Below are 25,835 nucleotides of genomic sequence, written 5' to 3' on the forward strand. Positions count from 1 at the left end.
AGACTGGTTTAATAAAGATAGACTGGGTTTAATAAAAGTAGACTGGTTTTAATAATAAGTGTTTCTTATTTCCATTTGTTTGTTCTTTTTTTGGTTAACTGAACAAAATTAACAAATTATAAACAACAAAACACACACTGACTGTAGCTCATGGGGTCATGTGGTCATACACACCTGAGGATGATGAATGTAAGTTAGCACTGGCTCAGCTGGAGCATTAATCCTGGTGAGCACTGTGCATTAATACATATCTTCCTGATGTATTACTGAAGATCAAAAGGTTACTCATACCCCTTACTTTCTGCTGACATAATCCTGCAGACCCCTCTGGAATGCAGTGCTGAGCTTTACACACACACACACACACACACACACACATATGTGCGGCTAAAAATACATTGTGTGACATTGAGATAAATCTGAGGGAAAATAAGCTGTGTGTAATGCCATGATTCTCAGAAGCAGACAGCTATGTGTGTGTGTGTGTGTGTGTGTGTGGGTTGGGTGGTTTTGGGTGGTTTGTGACCTTGTGTTTAACAGTATTATTGATGCTGCTGGAGTTTTAAAACACTCATAACTGCCCACCAACAAACAACCCAACCAACAGCATCCTGTAGATCCCATTACCAGTAATAAAAGACTAAAGGAAACAAAACACAAACTCTGCAGCTAACTGAGCAGGTGAGTGTGTAATAGAGTGGAGGACAGTGTGTGAACACAGTGTTTAAAAGCTCCAGCAGCACTGTTGTATCTAAAGCTTCATACCACATCACCACCAGGCCAGTGTAGATAGCAGCTGATCTGTGGGGTAATATATCCAGGGAGCTCCTGACTCCTGTCTGTATTTAGAACTAAAGTTTTCTATATGATCAGTGGAGCTGGAAAAATGGCAGTGCAATGGACAATGAGTTGGTTATAATGTTTGGGTGTGAGTGTGTATTGGTTATATAATAGTTTAGAAGAACTATAACTTGTCATTTTTGCTATGTTGTAGTTTTGTATAGTCATAGTTACAGTATTTACTGTAAGAAACCACTGCGTTTTCTAATTTTAATTTTCTAACTCTAATTCTAAGATTTCTAAAGAATAAAGTTTTATGGGGACATTTCAAAAGTAGTATACAGGAAGTGATAAGAAATGTAGTTTTTTTTTTTTTTTTTTTTGCAAATATGGTTGACTTGGACATTTTAAGTGTATTTATATTTTATTGTACATCTTTTTTATAATAATTTAAGCACATGAACAAACTGTCCAGAGTGCACAGTGACTATCAAAAGAAAACACTTCAGAAATGACCTTTAACCCTGCACCAATCACACTTCCAGATCGACTTTAGTTTAATGATTGGTGATGTTTTTATATCAGAATATTTCAACAACAAAAAAAAACATGTCTGACAGGGTAAAAGGTGGTACATCACCTTTAATCTGGAACATGCAGGTACTGCTCTATCAAACACTGCATTATTTAATAGTGATGAACTTTACTAACAGACTGAAGACAGAAGCCAACTTTCCCCTGATGTCAGTCTCTCCTGCATTAGCCTCTGCTGCAGACTCACGAGAAATAATGATGACTAAATCAAATATATAGATCACTTTCTGTTTCAGGATCATTACTTCACCACACAGGCCTGTCAGAATGCTCTTCCTCCCCCTCTCTCTCTTCTTTCACACCAAATGAGTAAAGAAATCTATAACTGCATGAATAATGGAAGATGCTACACAAGAGTGCAGATCAGTTTTTGATCACTGATTCGGATAGGGGTAAATGGGGAAAGGGGGTTTTGTGTGTGTGTGTGTGTGTGTGTACATTCGCATACAATATGTGTGTTTATCCAACTAGTATTTCCGGTTTATTACAAATTTTACATTTAATTTCTTAAATGAAACAAATGCTTCTTATTATCAATCCTATCGAAGCATAAAGGAAAACATCAGACAGACACTATAGTGTGTTTTATTATTAGTACTAATATTCTGCAGTACATTAATGTGTATCATATTTTCTATTGTGTATGTTTAGTGTGTAGTAGAACAAAAACTGCTGCTTGGTAAATCTTCTATTGCTAATAACTCTCGATGCTCTTTAAAAAGCACTGAACCATTTGGAGGAGAGTGGAGGAGGGAAAACAGTGAAGAAGACCAGCTCAGACAGAGATAAAGTAGATCACATTTCAGCAACTCAGCAGAACACTGAACCATAAAGATGCAGCAGCAGCGAAGTGTGTGCATGATGGGGGTAGTGCGTGAAGTATGAAGAAAATCATGTTCTTTACCATATGCTGAGTCTCTAAAAGGGGGCCATGAATTGAAGCCCACTGCAGACAAACATACCCCAAAGGTTTGTACACTGTCACTGGCCAGTTACTATGATGCTATGCACTAGACCATACCATCTACATTGTAGACTGGAGACAATCTCAGGATTGGTAGATCACTTCATTTCACTTCACACACAATGTACAGTTTCTGCTCAGCTCAACAACTAAAACATCCAACTGTAGAAAACATCCAGCAGTGTTGTGTTTGGGAAACGTGTACAGCGAAAACTTAATTAAAGACTGAATGAAAAGATCTGGAATAAAACATTTACAGCTCTGGAAAAAATAAGAGAACACTTGATGAATGTGTATAATACATTCTGTGATACATAAACAGCTATAATTCATTTAAAGGTTCTTCTTGTTCAAATCTTTTAGAAAAGGTGTCCTTAATGGAACCAAAAATGTTTAATAAAAGTAAAATGTTTTTTTCTATAGCATCATATTTATTATTTTAGAAAAGATGTACAATTTGGACACAGACCATGTCTCTGCTGACCAAGTACATTTAGAATTAAAATAAGAGGTTAGGTTCTTTACCAATTTTTTTTTTATTATGACTATAAATAGGTAAACTGTTATTAAGCACCCAACTACCCAACTACCCAACATCTACTATCTATATAGCAGCAGTGAAATCAGAGGTTGATCTCAGCTGATACCGCATACTTACAGCTCACAGAAGTGTTTGGCGAGTGAAACCAATTGCAACACAAAATAAGAAACCCTCAAATGGCTACGCATTAGCTTCATGGTAGGTAAATCCAATGATTCTGACAACGACCAAAATAAAGCTTAAGAGCAACTACGAGTGAGCCAGTGGAGTCCTACGTGCCCCACTGCAAACACACGTCCTCACAGTTTCTGAATGTCCATAACATCAGTCACCACAGTATATTGTTGTAGTTTATTGTCAGAATTCTGTATGGATATATGCTACACTGTGCTCTATATAAGTTAAAGGTTAAACGGAATGAAAGCGAGGGTAGAGGTCGAGAGAGGGGGGAAGCAGGAAGTGAAAGATCGCTTTGATGGAAGAGGCTGTGATACGCAGTATGGATTACCTATGGCAGTAGAAAAGCCTGAGTCTGCATTCTTTCAGTCAGTCTGGGGATGCAAATCATACAAAAGCCAATCAATGCTTTCTCTCCCCCACCCTGCCTTCCTCTGTTCAAAATCACAGTATAGCATGAACCCTGAAACCCTGAAACACCCTGAAGCATTCTCATGTGTGCATACAGACCTGAACCTGAAGATCCAAAGCATTTACCCAGAAGTATTACGTACAAACAATCTTCTACAGTAAAAATTCATACTTTAGTCTGTCAGTAATAGACTGCAACCAAATAAACATCATTATGAAGTATAAATAATATTACTTGACTCATTTCATAATATTCTAATGATGTACCGTATTTTAGGGTGCACTTAAAATATTAGAATTTTCCCAAAAATCCCCCAAAGAGGTGAGTATTATTAGCCTGAAGTCTGCTTCTAACCCCAGCTAGCACTGCTGGAGCAGCATTAGAATCAGCCAGCTGTGAGACCTGCTGAATTAGAAGGGAAACATGGTGACACCTCTGTTCCTAAAAAAAAGTGCCGCTTAAAATGTGCCTTATAATCTGGTGCACCTTATGTATAAAATAAACAAGTAAAGCTGTAATTTTGTATGAAAGACTTCTGCAAACTTTTACTTCCTTTATCTTAGTAAATTTTACATTATAGCACATTATAGTATCATTTATTCGCATAATAGTTGTGTCCTCGGCCACTAATTCATTATCAGTGTGCAGCCTTGCCCACCATGTCTACTACCTTTTAAACTTTGCAGTGGTTGAATGCCTGCCTATTGTGTTGCTGATCATATGCACTAGGTACTGAATCCTTTACTATGTTTTCACTTCATGCTGACTTAGAACTGCAATACAAGAAATCTGAGCTGATTAATAATTTCATATAATGGCAAAAAGAGAGAAAACACTACCCGTGCCCAAACAAGCAATAGCTGTATAGTATGCAAATCTGTTTGCAATCATTTTACATATTTCTTTTTTTTTATGGACTACCCAAGAGACAGCAGCCCATAGTAACAAGACTACATGCTAACGGGGAGTTAGTGGTGGAAGGGCAAATAATGTCAGAAAGCAATATTCATATTAACTCATGGTAATAATGTTTTTTCTAATAGGTAAAATGAACATTCTGAATTTTACAATGTAAAACTTTGTGCTTCCCCTTCTTCTTAAATGACTTTCTTTCAGATATCTTTTAGATCACACAATACTGCTGATTTTTAGGTGCACTCTCATGCTCCATAACTTATGTTGTATGACCTCCCAAAGGTGTTCTATTACATTTAGAGCCGGTGACTGGGAAGGCAAGTGAATGAACCCTGAATGCATGCTGCATTATCATGCTGGTCATAGCCATTAGAAAATGGGTAAATTGTGTGAAAGATGCACAGACAGCAACTATACTCAAATTGTCGATAGCATTCGAGAGATGATTGATTGGTAACATGTAATTTTTTAAATGTACATTTTTAACAACAAATTCCAATACATCACAAGTCTACTACAGAAATAAGCATTGTTCAAATGATTTAAAATTAAATTACTTTCTGAATTACACCAATAAATATGATTTTTTTTTAAAAAGCCATGTCATTTATTCATCTATCGCAATGATTTTAGGCCGCATGCCACCAATCACATATTTAAGCTTTCAAGTACCCCCTAGAAGCCTTTTCACATGAACACACGAACAGACGTATGGAAAAGTTTGGGCATACCTGATCATTTTCATGATTTTCCTTTTTAAATCATTCGTTGTTTGGATCTGCATTTTCAGTTAAATATATAATATAACAGATGAACATGATATTTGAGAAATGAAATGAAGTTTATAGGATTTCCAGAAACTGCATAATTCTTTAAACTAAATTAGGCAGTTGCATACATTTGGCCACCCTTGTTGTTGTTGTTGTTGTTGTTTTTTTTTTTTATAAGTTTAGCATTAATTATTGCAACACAAAATTTGTTGCAAACACTTCACTGCTCCCCAGAGTAAAATCTGGTGGTGGTGCATCATGCTGTGGGGCTGTGTGTTCAGTGCAGGTACTGGAATCTTGTTAAATGGATTTCAGTCAATATCAGCAGATTATTGAGAACAATGTAGAAGAATCAGTGAGAAAGTTGAAGTTAAAGCGCCGGGGCTGGATCCTTCAACAAGACAACGACCCTAAACACTAAACTCTAAAGCTTTCATGCAGAGGAACAAGTACAACGTTCTGGAATGATCATCTCAGTCCCCAGACCTGAATATAATTAAAATCTGTGGTGTGATTTAAAGATCAGAAACCATCAAACCTGACTGAACTGAGTTTTATGAAGAATGATCCAAGATACCTTCAACCAGGAGCCAGACTCTCATTGGAAGCTATAGGAAGCGTTTAGAGTCTGTGATTTCTGTAAAAGGAGGATCTACTACATACTGATGTATTTTTTTGTTGGGGCCCAAATTTATGCACCCGCTTAATTTAGTTTAAAGAACTATTCCACACTTTCTGTAAATCCTATAAACTTCATTTCACTTACAATATCATTTCACAATATGATCCGTCTGCTATATGATACATTTAACTGAAATTACCAATCCGAACAACCAAGAAAATAATGAAAATGATCAGGGTTGCCCAAACTTTTTCATACCACTGTACCAAACACATGCTTATACATATCTTGTTTTTCACCTGTTTTGTCTACTTTTGCAGTCTATAAGTTATTATAAATATTATAAATTGATTATTGATTTAGGTTAATACAGTATTCCCTCTGAGAATCTTAGATGGATTAAAAGGAAAACAACAAGAGTACCAAGCAGTTAACTGCAGTATTAAAAAAACTTATTTATCTATTATCTGTAGTGCAGAAACTTGGTGAACTGTTGGTTAGTGTTGGGTTGTGGTTGTGGCGTTCCACAGGGTTTTACTCTAGGGCCAATGAAACTGATGTTAGTCATTATAAAACTGTAGTTCTGAGAGTGTAGGACTGAAGTGAAGCTTACATACAGTCCTTAATATTTTAAAGCAAGCAGAATGTTTTTCTAAAGTCATCTACTGTGCTGCCTTGGAATGCTTTAAATACCACCAGTGGTACCTGTACCACAGTTTGCCAACCACAGCTCTATAGCATCTCCCTGTATTTATGTGCTGCACTGCTGCCACATGATTGGTTTATTAGATATTTGCATACATATGTAAAAGTAAATGTGTTCCTAATATTATGGTGCATGTGACATCTAGAACTGAACTGAATCTAGAACCCTCAGACAGTGTTTAACATACAAAAGATATCTGACGGTCCACGTAGCTCCATGACCACAGAGCGTTAGCTATAGCGTAATGCTATATTCAGTGTAATGCACACTGGGCATTGTGATTTTGAGTGCACGCAAGGAAGACAGGAAGGCTAATGATAGCTGTTGCTGTACCAGCTGTTGACTCTTTAGCCTGAGTGAGTCAGCTGACAACCTCCTGCCAGCCTGCCAGAGCAAGGGCACTGGGGCACAGGCCCAAGCCTGTACCATGCAGCTCTTCCTGCAGCCCAAATATAATACAGAGGAATCACTGTTAAATATCACTTTCTGATTCATCAAAATTTCACCTGCAAAGTAATACAGTGATGCAGTCTGAGATAGAGACACAAATCTCTCACACACGCACACACACTGACGGAAAACGAAACAGATATTCATCAAGTTGCATCTCCTCTCCAGTTCCAGCAGGATTCCCCTCTGTGAGGCAGCAGTGTGTCTGACGTAACTGTGCGCCTAGCGTTGATCAAAAGCAGTGTGAGGTGCTGAGCTATCACCAGGACCATCTGGAGCCCGAGCAGTTCCCACTCTTACAAACGGACACAGTAGATTTGCAGGGATGGAACTGGTTCGGTTACCTTGGTAAGAGAGGTGAGCAAACAAGAAAGAGATAGAGCCTCAGCTGCTGATTTTAGCAACAATACAGAGAATATTCAATGAGAGATTATTTACTAAACTTTATTATAATCATTTAGAATTTGCTACATTTGCAGATTTTACAGAAATAGATACTTGATTTAGCATCTAACCAATCGCTGAATGTTTTCCTGAGCATCTTGAGTAATCAACCGTACTTTGGTGTCTATTCACATACTCCAAAAGAAATACAGGCTAATCTTCCAGCAAGCCACATAAAGCATTCACCAATATGAATAAGACCCAAACAGCCAAACAACACCATCAATAAGAGCTGAACACACATTGCATGGTTGTCACCTGAGCTAATAAATAAGCTCATTAAAAAAAAAAGAAAATAAGACTTCTAAACTAAGGGGTGGTGATTGGCGTATGGAAGACTGTAATACGCAGTTTGGCAGGTTCAGTACAGTTTGTTCAGTTTAGTGGCTCATCCTGATGGGGACAGATCAGTTTCAGTGCAGACACAGCGGATGCTGTAGAAAATGCTGTGTTTGCCTAAAAGGGATCTATTACACTGCATCATGCACTACACCACATTTACAGCAGACCCCTCTTGCACTTTACTGTAATTTATAAACACAGTGCATTCTGGTAGATATCATACACTGTAAACAAATCCTGTATATGTTTTTATAGTAAATTTAAAACGATTTAACAAATACCATTATAAAGCTGTAGAACGCAATGCATATTGGGATGCCTTATGAAACACCCGCTACCCGAATATGTAACAGTGATATCTGAGAGAAATGGATAACTTGATTTACAACATTTCTCAGGAATGTATTGCTTTGTATTGAGATTAAACACGAGAAAAATCTACCACCTGCAGAAGCTTCCTACATTTTACCCATTAATATACTAGAAACGTATATTAAACTCCTAATAGTGTGTGGTTAACCATCATTTTACAGTCCTTCCCTGGGATTTAGAAATCTCAGATGTTGGAATAATATTGTATTTTTTTTGTGCTAAAAGAAATCTGAAATACTCTGTAATTAATTTAAGGCATATATAATCGTATAGTACTATGCTGTAATCTTTCTCCACAGTGAACTACTGTAATTTGAACTTTTTACAGTGTAGAGAGTAGTGTGCCACCTATAACATCTGTTTTTCAGTCTCTTTTAATTGGCTTTCTTTTTTTCATCTACAACTTTTCTACAGATGTTTATTTTAACATCTCACCCCTATTTCCCTAAGGGGAAAATGCATTATGATTCCTGAATTTAAATGCTTTGAATTTCTGCACCCTATAACCACTGCTATAAACAATTTGGAGGAATGACACAAAATGACTTATGTGATGCTCTCAGGATGTTCAGGATGTGTCAGTTAGGAACTTCTCTTCACATCTTTTAAGGCTCTGTGACACATTCCTCACCGTGGGCTCTTTTGGATTAAGTCAGGGTTACTCTACGCAACTTTTGCACTGGATTTTGTGCTGGTTACATCTAGTTTTTATCAGCTGGAATCGACAGTTTAGGAAGTTAGGGAGAGAATCAAGTACTGTGTGAGGAGACTTCCATTAATGGTTTAGACCAGACATCATAGTTAAGGATCTGTTTAAGGATACTTTTGGTGAATAAATGTGTTTTTTAGCTGACACTTTACAAAGTAGTGAGAGAGCACCATCTACGCACCCAGAGACAGCATGATCAATTCTGCTCTCTCTCAGACTCTGGCTGTTAATGACGCATTTATTAGGCAGCCTTAAATCATGCAGTAGCTATGTTCTGGCTGTAGAACACATCCAGATAACCTTTACAAACCACTGTTCTGTTTCATTTCTATTAGCACATCCTAGGTAACGATTTTTTTTTTGCTGATAAATCTGTCGAATTTACTTTCACACGTTATTTAGCACATGGGATTTAGCTTCTATTCTGTCATTTCATTAGTGAGAAACACACATTTATTTGGTATTTTTAATTTCCTGCATGCAACCTCTCTTTCTGTTTCCCCACATTTCTGCGACCTTAAGCTGCATTTGCTATAAAAATGATTGATGGCTGAATCCCACAGCCAGTCTCAGCTTTAATACTTGGCTCTGCTTATTTCCTATGATGTTTTGCTGCAGCACAGAATCAGGAGGACAGGAAAGGTTGCAGGCAGTGAAGTCTTCCACAGGACCAGCTGAATCGCCCACATCACCAACGACCCCTCTCCAGATCATAATGTCTGCATGCGTACTAATAAACAAGACCTACATGAAGATCATGTCAAACATTTTCACAGATTGTATAGTGTCCTGATGAAGTCTGGATATTTAATTTAAAGAGGGTCCTCTTTCAGTGGCCCTAAAAATGCTTTACGTATGTTTGCTCTAAATTTATACCAAAATCTGACCAGAGAAATGGAGAATAATTCCCATGTAGCATTAAAGCAATGAAATGTTTTTTTTTTTTTTCAGTTCCAGTGAGTGTAAGATGTCTGGAAGTAGATAGATTTACACTGAAGCAAATATAACTGTACATTTTGGAGTAGAGTACTGAACTAGCCTCTTATAAACAGTTAAAATAGATGTTGGGTGGAGTCAAACCTATGGGTATCTGTTACCATGGCAACTGTAAGAAATCCTCTTCTTAATTTGCTGGAGTTAAACAATGCTGCATTAAGCAGCTCTAATATAAAGATTTGACTTCAGTTTATAATCTCTAATCATGCTCGCAAGCTGACCTCACTCAAAAATATGCTAATCCTCCCTCTCCTTCAATACAAATAAACAGACCCCGCCAGATGAGACTACTGGGTTAAATCTGTTCCTCTGTGGATGGGGTAAATTGGAATAGACTAATGTAAGTGGGACATTAACAAGACTCAGCATTCTCCTGAAAAAAATGACTGATCTAGAAACAGAATAAAATTTCTATGCTTTAAGAGAGGTCCTAAACAATCAATAACAAAATCACATTAATCATTAATCTATCATATAACAAAACCTTAACAGAAGAGCTGAGGGCATTTACTTCATTGTGTTCTTAGACAGCATGAAGCCACTCTTTACAGCAAAAAAAATCATGTTTTACATAAAATGTCCAAACATTACTCTACTATTTTGAGTTAGCTAAACATTTGTGGGCACATTTACATTCAAACATATAATAACAGAGTTTAGTGTTGCATTTGGCAGCTTCTTTTCCATTGGCTTTTGGCACAATCTATTTGCATACTGGGTGTGTCCCCCAGTTTCTGACACTCACCATCAGTGTGTAGTGATTCCCCCCTGGCTACCTTAGTAAAACTTGTAAATCATATATTCTGATCATTATCATGATTTTTTTGTGCTATTTTGGGTTACCTGACCTGAAAGTTGTTATTAACAAGCATTGTTATAAAAGTCATGTAGCTATGTGATTGCATGTAGCAACAACATAGCTACCACATGGAATATTATAACAACTAGCACACAACCTTTTAGCAACACCACTTAGGAGCAACACAGCAACTAACGTGGGTACTATAGCACAACCTATTAGCCGTTCAGCAACTTAAATAGCAACCATAAGTGACATCATAGCAACCAGTTAGCAATACCAGAGCAACTACATGAGATTCCATGATAACCACCTGGCAACCACTTAGCAACACTGTAGCTGCTACATTAGCTATGCAACTACTCTGTGTTTTCTTCATAAAATGCATTTTTAAGATATTTTTCATCATTATTATGGTTGAACAATGCAAAGTAAACCAATGTTAATATCGAAAAATACACCAGCAGATGGGTTGAAACACCTACACCTCTAGTAGTCAGACTTTTGGCATGTCAGTGTACACTGTTATCCGATTTATATTCGTCTTGCTTTTCTTCTGTTTTTTTCCTGTATTTTTTGTAGCAGTTTCGTCTCATAGGAATAAATTGAGTGCAAAGATTGCGGCACAATGTACAAATGTAAAAATGATACAAATACACAGTTGAATATAACACCCAGCAACCAACGTTAGGGACCACAACAACCATTTGGCAACAATATAGCAATATACCACCTGAGACACAACCAAAAACATGGCAACTGCCTTAAATGCCACAGTAATCATCTTTCCACACTATTGCAACATGTAGAATCCACTTAACAACCAACTGAGATACCAAAGCGACCATTTAGCAGCATCATAGCAACCGCTTTGCAACATCATTAGTGCAGCCACAGAATAAAATCATTGTTAAATGATAAGGTCTAGAGATTCCTAAAATTTGAGGAAAGATGTTTTTTTCTTAAATGATAGAATTAGGATTTAAGAGCTCACAATACTTTTACACAATTTATCTTTCAAATAATTATCTTAATCTTACTCTCTCTCTCTCTTCCACACACATTCACATTCACTCAACTAAATGTTCTGAATTGCAAAGTTCAAGTGAGCCCTATAGCAGGCTATAAAAATGAGTGAGTTTTATGGGCCGTGTTCTGCTGAGTCATTCATACACAGGGGTCCCTCAGGGCCACAGACAGAGTGACAGAGTAACAATATCAGAAAATAAAACAGCAGCCTACTGCACACCTGACTGACAGATGAGCAGAGACAGCCATGAATAGCTGCACCAGTGAGGTGGAAATGAATCTAACTTCATTAAGCCAGACCCAGTCTAAACAGAAAACGAATGGATGGCCTGATGCTGACTCTGCACCTCCGGTTCAAAAATAATTGTGAAAAAATTAAGAGCTAATCATTTATCATTGCTTTAATTAAACATATTTAAACTTAAACTTATTTGTGATCTCCCAATCTTTTAAATAACCAATTATGAAACATTTGACACTGTAACAAGTGAATTAGCTAAAAAGGGTAAAACAGTAGTTGATTATTAGAGGGTTACACTGTAAAAAACAAAACTTGTTTTTCCTTAATAAGATTTTAAGGAAATTGTGAATTGCACTGTAATCTATAGCAAACAAATTCCTTCAACTAACATTACTAAGTACTGCTCAAAGAAAAAAAGGGACCGCTAAAATAACATCCTAGATCTCAACTAATAAAATATTCCAGTTAAATATCTTTATTTATTACATAGTGGATTGCGTATTATCATATAGTGGTCTGGATTTGGAATCATAGTCAAAGTGGTCTGACAAAATGCAAAAGTGACCAAAACATGAGCTAGAAAGGATGAGAAAGGGTCTGTGGTCTCCACCTGCAGAACCACATATTTATAGGGGTTGTCTTGCTAATTGCCTCTCATTTCTACCTGTTGTCTGTTCCATTTGCACAACAGCAGGAAAATTGATTCACAATCAGTGTTGCTTCCTAACTGAACAGGTTGATTTCATAGAAGTGCGGTTGACTTAGTGTTCCCTTTATTGTTTAGAGCAGTGTATGTTGTTAATAGTTGGTGTAGCTAAATATTTGTTTTGGCAAAATTTACAAATTTTAGTTGAACCCTAGTTTTGGCCAAGCCAACTACTCTGCACATGCTCAGTTTGACTCTTTAGTTAAACAGGGTTTACTGAGCAATTCTGCAGGGGTTTTCACCTGCTCAAGCATATTGGGCATGTCTCTCACTCACCATCAGTGTGTAGTCATTCTCCACAGGCTGCCTTCCCTGTGTTGAAGGCTAAAAGAGCAAGTTTCTATGTTTTGTGTTGCTCTTAAGTTGTATGTGATGATGGCTGGGTCCAGCTGGTCAAAAAGTCTCAGTTGCTAACTTAAATTGGCAAAAAATCTAGTGTTTTAGTTGATCTTAAAAGATGGTCAGCAGAATATAGAACTTTTCATATAACCTAAACGAGGCCAACTAACAACGCAAAGTACATTTTAAGATGACTATCTGTTAAATTATTATCTGATTTCTAGTTGGCACAACTGCCTAAAAGTTTGAGCTAGCCTCAAAACTCAAAAACCTAGTGCAGTAAGGTGCCTTGAAATTTTGAGTTTTCTCAACCTTTTCTCATTTTTACAGTGTAGAAATGCAGTAAACATGCTCTCTACCTACTAATGATGCCCACAGGAAGAGACATTTAACAGCAGGTTCTAATTCTACTCAAATGAATAAAATGATTAAGTGTTCAGCCACACTTCATCAACCACAAAATACATTTCTAAATTATTATTCTTTATTTTATTTAAGGAAAGCTACAAAATTGAATTGTTACTGATTCAACACATTCTGAAAAAACTTCAGCTTTTACAAATCCCACGAGACCAGGTAAATGTGCCAGGCCTAGACATTAAAACTCATCCCAGGATTTTGTTCCAACTGCCTAGATGGTTTAACTACAGCTAAATCAGGGCCATCCAAGCAGCTGGAACAAAATCCTGGGATGAATTTTAATGTCTGGACCTGGATTATCCAGCTCTTTTTCTACAATTAAAACAAAGCAAAAACTATTAACTATTATTATTAAAATAACGCTGTGACCTTTTTTCAAGATGCCTCTCATGCCGTAAAAATCTCAACCCTACTCAGAATCTGTATCAGAAAGCAATTTTAGACATAAAAACAAAAATGTGGTGCATGTTATAGTAGGGCCTCAAATGAGCACATGTTTAAACTGAATTTAAGTTCTGCAGAGTGGACAAAAACAGGAAATAAATTTTCTTTTTACCATTTCATTATGGGTGTTGAATAAGTGTTCCTGATGAAAACTATTCAATAAGAAACATTAGGGGCCTTGGCATACAGTTAAACTCATTACAAAAAAAATGTAATGATTATTGTCCAATTTGGTCTGTGCCTTTGCTTGCCTTTGTAAATGAGACACAAGTAATGAATCATTAGATTTAATCCTAAAATGCTCCTATAGAATACGTCAACATGTACAATGTATGCTTATGTGTTAGTGCTGTGAAAAAGCATTGCTTGTCACTGGACAGAAGTCTTCATTTAAACATTATGACAGCAGCTCTTTACTACTGGTAACTGAGGGATAATAAACTTCTTAAAGAAAATTATTTTTTTTCAATACTGAAACAAAAAAGCTTTTGTAACGCCAGACAGAGTGGAGCGACGCTTGCAGAGTAAAATGAACAAACAGGTTTATTTACAGGCTGAAAACCAGATGGTACAGATGTTAGAGCCAAACAAACAATAATCTCACCAGAAACCAGAGCCGTAGTCGTATTAACAGTCCGTGTTCGAAACCAAAAGACAACCAAGCATTAAATCCAAAAGGGGCAAAACAAGAGACATAAACCGATAAACCAGAAAAGAGAGTCGTAACGAGAAGGCAATAGAAGAACACATGAGAAACGCTTAGTATGCAACCAAAGTCGACAATACCTCGCGAAGATAGAATACATAATGCAGCCTTAAATACAAAATACATTATGAGCATAACCCGGAACTTCCTCAGATCACAGGTGAATCTGAGCGTCGGAGCGTAACGTGATTGGGCGAAGGAGAGCGACTGACGGTGACGTCAAAAATCATAGGATTCTGGGAAACGGAGTCCGGTAGTGTGGAAGGAGACTCAGGCTGCGTAACAGCTTTATTAATAATCCCTCTAAATTTCCTGTGTGTCTGGCCCAAGAAACCAAAATGATCACTGACAAGAAGTGATGAAGGGGGAACAACAACACTTCAATCATGTTTCAATTTCTGTTGTTTTTACAGTCCATTTTTTGTGTTTTGTGAAAAAAAAATTCTGATGAGGCAATCAGTAAAAACGATTTCTTTATGTATGTGTAAATAAATAATGGAAAGATTTATGTCAAAGCCAAAAAGAAATATGTTTCTGTGAATGTTTTATATTTTTTTTTGTAGAGAAATATACTCAGACATGAAAAGAGCTGTTCCTGTTTGAAGGGACATCCATGGCAAACATGACTGTGTGCATTGGTATTAAATACTGTTCAGCATGTTCCCGAGTGGCACAACTGTCTAAGCGCTGGCCTCATTTAATCTTAACATGTTATACAGCAAGGCTGTAAGTGTCTCGCTTCTAGGTTACAGATTATAATTAGGCCCTGGTAACAGAGCCACCACAGTAACATCCTTCAGTGACAGTAAAATACCTTTGCATGAAAACTACTGCTTTCACTCAGTGCTGCAGATTTTAGCTCTATTTTACGCTGTAACAGTGCAAACAGTGCATGCATTTATCATATATAACAACTTAGACTCTTCAGCTCTTGTTCAACCTAAGATAAGCTAAGCAGCTAAAAAGCAAAGAAGAGTTTATGTACAATTAGAAATGACATTATTTACTAGATTAAATCCATTTTAAGGACAATTTTAAAAGAATAGTATCACATTTTTTATTTTAAAAAAGTATATAAATGGTTCCTTTATATACGTATCTACTATATCTCTCTTTAAAGGGTCCTGTGGAATAATTATTTGAGTTTTTCAGTTTTATTTAAAATGAGCACTGTCTTATAGTAATGTCCCCTACCTGTCTTCTTTTTGGACAAATGTGACTTTTGCTGGGTAAACTGAGATGGAAGGTGCAATTGACTGCTATGCAAATTTAAATCTATCAATGAAATAATGCTAATGGCTCCAGTGTAGTGCTACTTATTAGCGCTGAATTAGCCAAAACTGTAGATTATATCTAAGAAAATGGGGACAATAACTAATAACCACAAATTCTTGAACTAATTTACATTTACCCAGTGTATTTCCAGTACAACTACATTCAGCACAAAGTAACAATGATATGAACTTATTTTAGAGACAACAGCAGTAGAGGAAAATAGACAGTGAATGGGTTTTGCTCAAGGGAGACACAAAGCCATAACTCCTCATCTAACAGTATATAAATCATGCTCTTAAGAAGACAGGAAGTGATAAAGAGAAGCAAGCTGCTGTCTCAGCACCCGACCAATAGGAACAAAGAAAGAACAGGGCCTGCGCTGGCTTAATGCTGTATTTAACTATATCTGTACATTCTGTATTTAAATAGCCATGCAACCCCTGAAAATATATTAAAAAACATACTTTAATGACAAGTTTATAGAAGTAAGCAATTTCAGAAGTAAGTGATTTATATGAAGTCAAACTACATAGAATCTGTAAGTAAGTTCTATTCTCACAATTTCTAATATTACAGTGTTAAACATTGTTTGCTGTGAATTCTCACAAATGTACAGTTGCGAGGAGGTGGACAAAAGCATTAACCAAGTCATTATCATGTTTATTAGAACATAAAGTCTGAGATATTTTTATTTAGAACATCACTACACCTCTAAATGTTTGAATGTATTCAGACTGTACCCACTGCTGACAAAGGTGTGCAAATATGCACACACAGCTTGTCTAGTACCTGTAGAGGAGTTCTTCCAACAGAATGCAACTCTCCTGAACTGATAAATATGAACATATTGGCACCATGCTAACTGCCTTCCCAAGACAGTAGAGACAGTTCCTTCAACTAAAGCAGGACAAACTTTTTTTTACAACCCTTGACTTTAAAAGAAACAATAATCGAGCAGGTGTCCTAATATGTTATTATTATAATATATGTGTAACATAGGTCATGGAATACAAAGGTGTCAGTAAAAACCTTTAAATATCATTAAAAAAGTATATATAATATAAAAAAAATATTTTAGATACTTTTTATCTAGATTAGATGCTTTAATTACCTGTGTAAATTATTAAAAGTAAAAAATCAGTCATGGAGACAATTTGAAATAAACACAGATATATTTATATTTAGTCTGGGCTAATTATAATAGTTTCATCTCGCCTTAATTATCTACGTGTGTCATGGCTTCTATACGTGTAAAGCATGTTAAGAAATATAATAAAAAACTTTTCTTTAACTTGAGTCTATACATGGTACCCATGTTTACCTGTAACATTTAGAATCTCAACACGGGCAAACCAGTGCACAAAAATATAAAATGCAAAGCCCAGTAATTAATAACTGGCTAAATAAAATATGTGTGTTTTACTGAAATTAAATATAGAATAAAAAAAATTAAGATGCATGGCGCAGTAAAAAACGTGTAGTTAATACATCATCTAAAATACTGAGACCACCATATGCTAGATCTAGTGTAGCATTCACCACAGTTAATCCACCAAAAACAGCACTAACTGTCACTGGGGAAGTAGCACCTGGGGTATATCTTCAATACTTTTAGTTAAGGAACATATCTGTACTGTTTCTTTCTAACTGTATATCCTTCTAACCTCATTTTAAAGGACACAGTTAAAGCTGAAGGATCATGTTGTACCTTTGAGGGAACATTTGCACTGTTTGTACTTTGATGACAAAAATGAACAAAAAAAATCCCTGTACAGTACCCTTTTACTGACAATACAGACAGACAGACAATTAGATAGATAGATAGATAGATAGATAGATAGATAGATAGATAGATAGATAGATAGATAGATAGATAGATAGATAGATAGATTAGCAGTCCATCAAATGGCTAGTCAGACAGTCCATGGAGACTGATAGATCTGCAGATCAGATAGATCTGCTATCAGTTAGGCAGACACACTGGAAAACATGATAATGCAACACATGAAGGACATATCTGTAAACTTATGAATGCTAAAACAAAAGCAGCACAACATTTCAGTCTCTTGGTTTGTCTTACACATATTCAGAATTCAGATCATCAACACACCCCTGAAATCTGCTGTGCTTGGTTTTACCCAACAAATGCAGCAGAATCAGAGTAACTGGGAGAAGGGGCAAGGGGAGGTAAAAAGATGGAAAGAAAGATACAGAGAGAGATGTTTAGATAAAATATTGAGATAGAGAGAGATATAGAGAGAGATATTTAGATAAAAGATTGAAATACAGAGACAGATATAGAAAGTGATATTTAGATAAAATAAAGACACAGAAAGAGATATAAATAGAGATATTTGGATAAAAGATTGAGATACAGAGATATAGAGAGGAATACTCAGATAAAAGAGAGAGATACACAACAAGAGAGAGAGATACAAAGAGAAATACAGAAAGAGGGAGAGATACACTAAGAGAGATCAGTGGATATCCCACTGCATACACACACACACACACACACACACACACACTGCCACCCTGCTGTAATAGAACACTCTGCAGTGTTTTCCAGGGGAGCAGGGGGATCACCCCTCTACAGAAGCATGCTGAATATGAGCAGCGGCACAAACCATGCAAGAATACAATATATGATCTCATTAATCAGATTTAATTCATATTCATATATTTAGAGGGGATCTAAACTAATTGCCTTATATATGCCCTGGCTCGTGACCTACGCTTTTGAACACTCTGAGACTGTGATACCGCTCTGTGAGCTGAACAGTGATGCTCGCAGCGCTATGCTAAATACTGCATGCTGCACTTTTTCTCCGGGCGCCTCACGTGCGCTAGAGTGTGTTATTGCAGCAGGTGCGATTTTTCTCCCGCGCGCCGCCGCCGCTGTCCCAACCAGCACCTTGACTTCATGCAGAGCAGTGGGGGTGGAGGGGCTCTGTCTCTCCCCTCATTTACCTACCGCTCTTCCCTTCATACCCCCCCCCCCCCTCCACCACTCCCCCCTACCCCGTACCTTGCGTTTCTTGTCCCGCGAGCGGCTCCTCTTCCTCGACTTCTCCTCCTCCTTCTCCTTCCTTTCCTGCTCCGCGAGAGCCTCTAAATCCTTGTTTTTGCGCAGGTGTTTCGCGGCTTGTGCCATGGCGCCGCTTCGGCCAGCTCGCGGCTGCTCGCGCTGCTACAGGGAGGCTCGCGGTGCAGTGCTGCTGCTGCTCTAATGCTGGTGAAGGTTTCAGCTACCGGAGAGCCTGCGCAGCTTTTACGCAGCGCCGGAATGAGCCTGCTCACCGTCTCCCTCCCCTCCTTCCTCTCTCTCCCGCTCTCTCTCTCTCTCTGTGCTCCCTCGCTGTGCTCTCTCTCTCTCTCTCTCTGTTCTCTCTCTCTCTCTCTCTCTCTCTCTCTGTGCTCTCTCCCTCTCTCTCTTTGTGCTCCCACTCTCTCTCTCTCTCTGTGCTCTCTTTCTCTCTCCCTCTCTCTCTGTGCCCTTTCTCTCTCTCTGCCTCTCTGTGCTCTTTCTCTCTCTCTGTGCTCTCTTTCTCTCTGTGCTCTCTCTCTTAATACTAATAATAATTTACAATACAATGAAAGAAGAATGTGGATACTTTATAAATGTGTAATAATAAGCAATAAATCATTAACATTAAATATTAGTTATAATTTATATTGTGTGGTTAAGTCCACGCTGGTTGTCCCTCATGTTGTGACAGTCTGTAACATATCTCTCTCTCTCTGTGTGCTCTCTCTAGCAAATCAATTCAATTCAATTCAAGGTGATTTATTGGCATGACAAATAGTGCTACATTTGTGCTGCCAAAGCCTGAGTTACACAGTTTTAACAGTAAAGTAAAAGTGGAAGAGTAGTAAACTGATTAACAATTTCAGAACAGAACAGAACAGATTCTACATTTTAAAACAATGCAAATTATTTATAAAATATAAAATAAAAATAAAATAATAATAAAAAAAGCATAATATAATTCATGTAGGTAATGAAACAAATTACCCAAAATTGTTTGTGTCTCTCTGTGCTCTCTCTCTCTCTCTCTCTCTCTGCTCCCTTTCTCTTTCTCTCTCTCTCTCTCTCAATTCAATTCAAATCAAATTGGCTTTATTAGCACGACTGTTTTAAAAAAAACAATGTTGCCAAAGCACACAAATATCAAAACCGAACCTATAGTGAAACATATATTACATAAACATCAATTAATTAAAAAAAAAAATATATATAGTGATTATAATGATCAAGTATAATAATATTAACAGTTGTTTATTAGGGGAGTTACTCACTGTCCTTCAGGCGGTGACAAGTTGCCATATATTTGGCAGCGAGAGGTGCTGTTTTTCCTTCACCAAGAAATATTTTTGCTAATTCACATTCGCTCAGGGTTTTTAGGGTTGGGTGGGTATTTTTTGGGTGAAATTATTTCTAATAAGGTTATATTTTGTACAGTGCAGGAGGAAGTGCAGTTCTGTCTCGACCTCACCGCTCTCACAGTGACCACACACTCGTTCCTCTCTGGGCTGCAGGACTGTTTATACCTGCCGGTCTCTACGGCCAGGCTGTGGTCACTGAGCCGGTACTTGGTCAGGATCTGTCTCTGCTGTGGATCTCTGACGGTGTAGAGATACTCTGCTAATTCATACGGTCTGTTTAGGGCCCGATAGCATTGTGATTTGGACTGGGTTCTGGTGTGGTTGTCCCAGTGTTGTAGATAGTCTGATTTGGTCTGTTTGATGATTGGGTGGACTCTGATTGGACTTTGGTCAGCAGTGCTGGACTGAGGCTGTGGTGTGTTAGGGGTCAGTGGGTTAGTTAATCTCAGAACCAGCTGACAGAGGGGACTGGGTTTAGGGCTGAGCTCTTGGGTTTTTAGTGCTTTATACTGCAGGGTTTTCTCATTACTACATTTCAAATGGTTCCAAAATTTTAAAGCTTTTTTTTTAATTGCTATGATAAGTGGAAATTGGCCTAATTCTGCCCTGCATGCGTTTGTTGGTGTTTTTCTTTGAACTTTTAGTATATTCCTGCAGAATTCAGCATGCAGGGTCTCTGTGGGATGCTTGTCCCATCTAGTATAGTCGAGTTTACTGAGTGGTCCCCAAACCTCACTTTCTCTCTCTGTGCTCTCTCTCTCTTTCTGTTTCAGAGATTAAGTTCTGAGATTAAGAGTGTACAAGAGAACAGAATAGAACACATTCTCTATTTTAAAACAATGCGAACAAGAACAACATAATAATTATCATTTAATGAAATTATAAGCTCTGAACAGTTGAACCAGTGACTCGATTTTAAAGTCTTCATTTTCACCCTGGAATTTCATGCAAAGAGGCAGAGTGCATTTAGGCCACGCCCACAGCGTGGAGAAAACCAGTTTTTTCCACTGACTAGTATTGCACAGTTTTTTTTACAATACAAACAGGCCAGAAGCTGCTGTGTGGCAGGATTCCCAAAAATAAGATAAAATAACCTGACAAAAAGAGATAAGAAGGCCGGATTGTGTGTCTTTGCTAAAGCTGATTATCAACAGACTCACCAGAGCTCCTGAGACACAGGAACCATATGAGAACCAGCGATCCATGGCCTGATGTGAAAAGCGGACATTTTGTGTCCGGAAGGGTCTAAAAGTTAGCAAATTCTTTCTCTATATTTATTAAAATGGTATCCAATTCCCAGATGTAATACTAGTTTACTAGTTTATTAAACTTTTTGTTTTAGATTCCTGTCCCATATGTCATGTCCCTACCCTCCCTTTACTGTTTAATCAATAATTGCAGGAGTGAGTACTAATTACTTGTCTGCATCCTAATTATTGTTAGTCTCTCAAAATTAAGTGTTGCTACTTCACACACTGAGAGTGCAAATTAATGCTCTCAGGAACCAATAAGGAAGGTTGGACATTTGTCCAACTTGGAAGTTTGTAAATGTACTAAAATAACTCTAGAAATTCAATCAACACATATTTCAAATTAAAACAACCTCTTTTCAGACTACACACTATCTTCCCTAAATGAAGGCAGCTCCCATCCTCATCCTCACTTCCAATTCAGCACACATTATTTTTAGTCTTTTGAAATGTTATCCTGCTCTCAGTGTGTGTCAATACACAAATCAACAGGTAGCGAACAAGTTAAGAAATGACAGAAGCTGGAGTAAAGTTGACTGTCTTTACTGTTGTCTTGTCTTCATTCATAACGTTTTTTTGTAAAACTGAAACATACAAAGAAAATGCTTAATCAGACACTGTTTATGTTATATGAAAATAAATACAAACATTTCCCTCCCACAGTGCTAAATAATCTGTAGCAAGATAATAGAAAGAAAATAAACTTACAAGCAATGATGTCCAAGGCACAAACAAAGCTGAAACCTAACAGCTGAGACCACAGCAAAACACTGCTCTTTTACAGCAAACAAAAAGGCTGACCTACCAAAATCACCTGACCCTTTATAACCAAAGTCATCAGAGTTTACAAAAAAGGGAAAATGACTGTAGTTTTTAAAACAACCACAAGAGGGAGCCAATGACCACAACACTGACTAAATTTACATAGAAATTTTAACAGAGCACAACAAATGTTACTCAACTTCAGCTCATTCTGCGTAACTGATGGAGTTAAATTAGTGCCAAAACTACGCAAATAAAGAAAATGTATTCTGTAAATATGATACTACTTGCAAACAAACACAACACGTTTTACAACTACAAAACTCGACTATCTAACACACACGGTGTGTTTTACAAACACAAAACCTGATGGTTGTAAATATATACGTAAGTTTCAAATAAATACACAGCTGTTTTACATTACATTACATTGCTCTTTATAAACAATGATAACACATTTTACAAATGCAAAAAGCAATAAATAACAAGTAAAACATGATTTTCTATCATTATCGTGTCATGATTCGCGAACACGCACAGCTCATTTGTAAATCACGTGACTTTTGGCACACTTTCAGCCGTCGCAAACTCGTGTTGAGATTTTCTCACAAATACACCCCAACTCTACAAATGCATCGCCCCAGAACAGCAGGTGGCGCTGTGGGACACTTTACAAGAGGGGGCTTCGCGGCAAAGCAAGCTCTGATGTCCAGCGCCCCCCAGAGCTTTAATTTACCCTGATTAGAGTGTTTAATACATCTATAATAATCACAACTAGGCCTGGACAATATTTCAATATCGGTATTTATCGCGATAAGAAATGTTTCAATAACGGTGATATCATTTTTGTGATTTATCGATATGTATTATTTACAGACAGGCGTTTTTTAGCGGCGTCAGTTCACTGCAGCCCTGAACATAGCCGGGCTACGTCAGTGTGTGATGACGCAATCATACAGGCACGTAGCCAGCTAGGCTAGGCTAGGCTAGGCTAGGCTAGACCTGGGTCGCCTCCTCTCCACACCGCACCTAAAATCCGCCCGCGATGAAGCGAAACCGACCCTAACCGAGCGGATCTCCGCTCCGCACCTAAAACCTCCCACAATGAAACGAAACCGACTCTAACCCGCTCGTTTTCATCGCAGGACATTTTAGATGAAGATTGAGCGGATAGTTGAGGGAGGCAGGTCTATCAAAGGTCTGATAAACTTCAGACTTCAGCTTGCTCCAAATTGTTCTGGAGAGTGGAGCCGACCAGCAACAGTAATACATCCGTTCCTCCACCTCAAGCAGTTTCACTACACACAATATCTTCCTTATTCTGGCTAAAACACTTTTGTAGTTTATGTTGTATCTAAGTTATTTATAGTTTATATAGGTTTGTTTATTTGACAGGGATATCATGTTCCCTTTATACATATGAAGGCTTTTTCTATTCCCTATTCTGGTTGAAGCACTTTTGTTTTGATCTGTTTAATATGTTTACAAAAGAATAAGAAGCTCTGCCTCTGTTGTAATGTAAAGTTATTTATATTGGTAATTTGTATATAGGTTATAGGTTTATGTTTGACAGGGATGTCATGTTTTTATTTTGATACATGCAAATAAAAGTGAGCATTGATTTATTCTGATCATTTTTTATTTATAAAGTATTATACAGTTTTTTGTGAGAGGAGGCTTTAAAGACTTCAATTTAAAATTTCAGACATTAGTGTACATTGCAGGGATTCTTAGCAGTTTTTCTGAGGCCTTCAAAGTATTTATATCGATATCGAAATTATATCGTATCGACCGAAATTAAGGAATATATCGTGATATAAATTTTGGCCATATCATCCAGCACTAATCACAACCCTACCATTTTATACCCGATTTATACACGGTTTGGTTTGTTACAAACAGCAGAGATGTAATTATGATATAGGACGCTGTTACACATTACAAATATGAGCTTTCATGCTGAAATACTTTGTATTATGTTCTTTAACAAAAAAGAAAAAAATATTAATTAGTGTTTAAATTACCCAGCTCTTTTACAATAACCACACCTTTTTGAATAGAGCTGAATAACGTTATTAAAAACGAATTCTGTGTGGATATAAACATTGTACAATATAAGCAGAGGTTACACTAGCTGCTGCATTTAAATAATGGAGGTAGAATTACAGTATATTAGAAAAAAACGTGATTGAAAGTTGTCTGTTTTGCCATTGAAACCTATGGGGATGGGTGGAGTTACACAGCTTTCTGCAGCCGAACAGCAGGGGGCGCCCGACCTGTGGTGGCTTCACTTTTAAGAGACGATGCCCTGTCCAGCTATACACATGGTTTATGGTGTAAATAATCCAAAATTGGACCTGTTGGTTAATATATTGCTTATTCTGGCCAAATCTTTTATACATAAGTGTAAATTTATTAAAAAAAAAAAACCATCTTTACATGCTACTATAATGAAATTCAACTGTACACAAAGTCCCTAAAATTGATGAAAGATCTACACGAACTACTGACAAATAACCCCACTAAGGAAGTAACCTATTTGTATTCATTTTATTATTATTATATATTTGTTGTCCTATATATTTTTATTTTTTTATTTTTTATATATATTTTTTTATTATTATTTTTTTTAAGCCAGTTTGATATTGAATGTTTGCTCTGGAAGATTGTTTCTACAGTTTATGATTTACAAGTCAATGTTCTATTGATGTAATAGGTGTCTTAAGGCACATTACTGTTTCATGACTTTATAATGGTAATGCCTTACAGTGGTGTACATTTGAAGTTTTCTCTCTCTCTCTCTCTCTCTCTCTCTCTCTCTCTCTGTCTCTCTCTATGCAGGCTTTCTTTCTGATGCTGTCTCGTTACTCCTGTCCTTCAGACCTCTTTGGTGGGGTGTGCGTAGCTGTAGTTAAATGAGTGGGCAGGGACGTGCACAGGAATCTTGAAGGGCTCTAACCTGAAGAAAGTTTCCCAACACACAATGAGCAGGCTTATTCTATTTGTGTGAATAACATGAAATGTTTAATATTAATACAGACATGTAGAAAAAAAAATAAAGACAAGCTGTAACCTAGATATAACTATTAATATCCTAATAATAATAGAATAATAATAAATAATATAATAATATGTCAATTAGGCATATTTGTAGCAGTAAGGTATTTTAATGTTCTTCCCTGACTCTAATTAATTTAAGTTATATACCTGATTTGATATTTTTCCGTACAATCCCTGCTAAAGTTTTAGGTGAAGGAGACCTAAAGAAGGTCAGTGCATGTTTCTGGAAAAACAAAAAAGTGGGCGTGATATCCTCCATCGGCACAACCCTAGTTGAAATATGAAATCATATTTGCCTATATTATTTTTTCCCCTCCCTTTGGAAGGGCAATATCAGCCAAGGACGGCAAAAGGGCAGTTGCCCAAGCACATTGGGCCATAGAGTCTGGACGTCACTGTGAGTGGGTGTAATATTGCAGTAGTGAATTTACATTTTTTTTTTTACATTACATTACATTACATTACATTTGGCAGACGCTTTTGTCCAAAGCGACAATATTGAAGTGCAAATAATAGAAGAGGTTAAGTACAAAAATAATAGAAGTTAAAAATAAAGCATCTATAGATAGGGCCTTAAGGAGGTCAGAGGGAAATAATGGGATAGAGGAGTAGAGAAGAGGAAGA

General features: G+C 37.1%; 1 protein-coding gene across 4 annotated transcripts in view; it reads right to left on the reverse strand.

Annotated features, from left to right (window-relative positions):
• Positions 1-19,051, reverse strand: part of ank1a (ankyrin 1, erythrocytic a) — a 145,700-nt gene extending 126,649 nt beyond the window's left edge. The window contains exon 1 of one of the 4 annotated variants that reach the window (XM_049470732.1): positions 18,782-19,051. In XM_049470732.1, coding sequence (XP_049326689.1) covers positions 18,782-18,907 — 126 coding nt within the window. In that variant the 5' untranslated portion in view covers positions 18,908-19,051. The remainder of the gene's footprint in view (positions 1-18,781) is intronic. The other 3 variants (XM_049470734.1, XM_049470733.1, XM_049470735.1) reach the window with 3 other exon arrangements.
• Positions 19,052-25,835: the final 6,784 nt, after the last annotated feature.

Source organism: Astyanax mexicanus, chromosome 22 (assembly GCF_023375975.1).
Source record: "Astyanax mexicanus isolate ESR-SI-001 chromosome 22, AstMex3_surface, whole genome shotgun sequence".
In the NCBI taxonomy this organism is placed as follows: Eukaryota; Metazoa; Chordata; class Actinopteri; order Characiformes; family Acestrorhamphidae; genus Astyanax; species Astyanax mexicanus.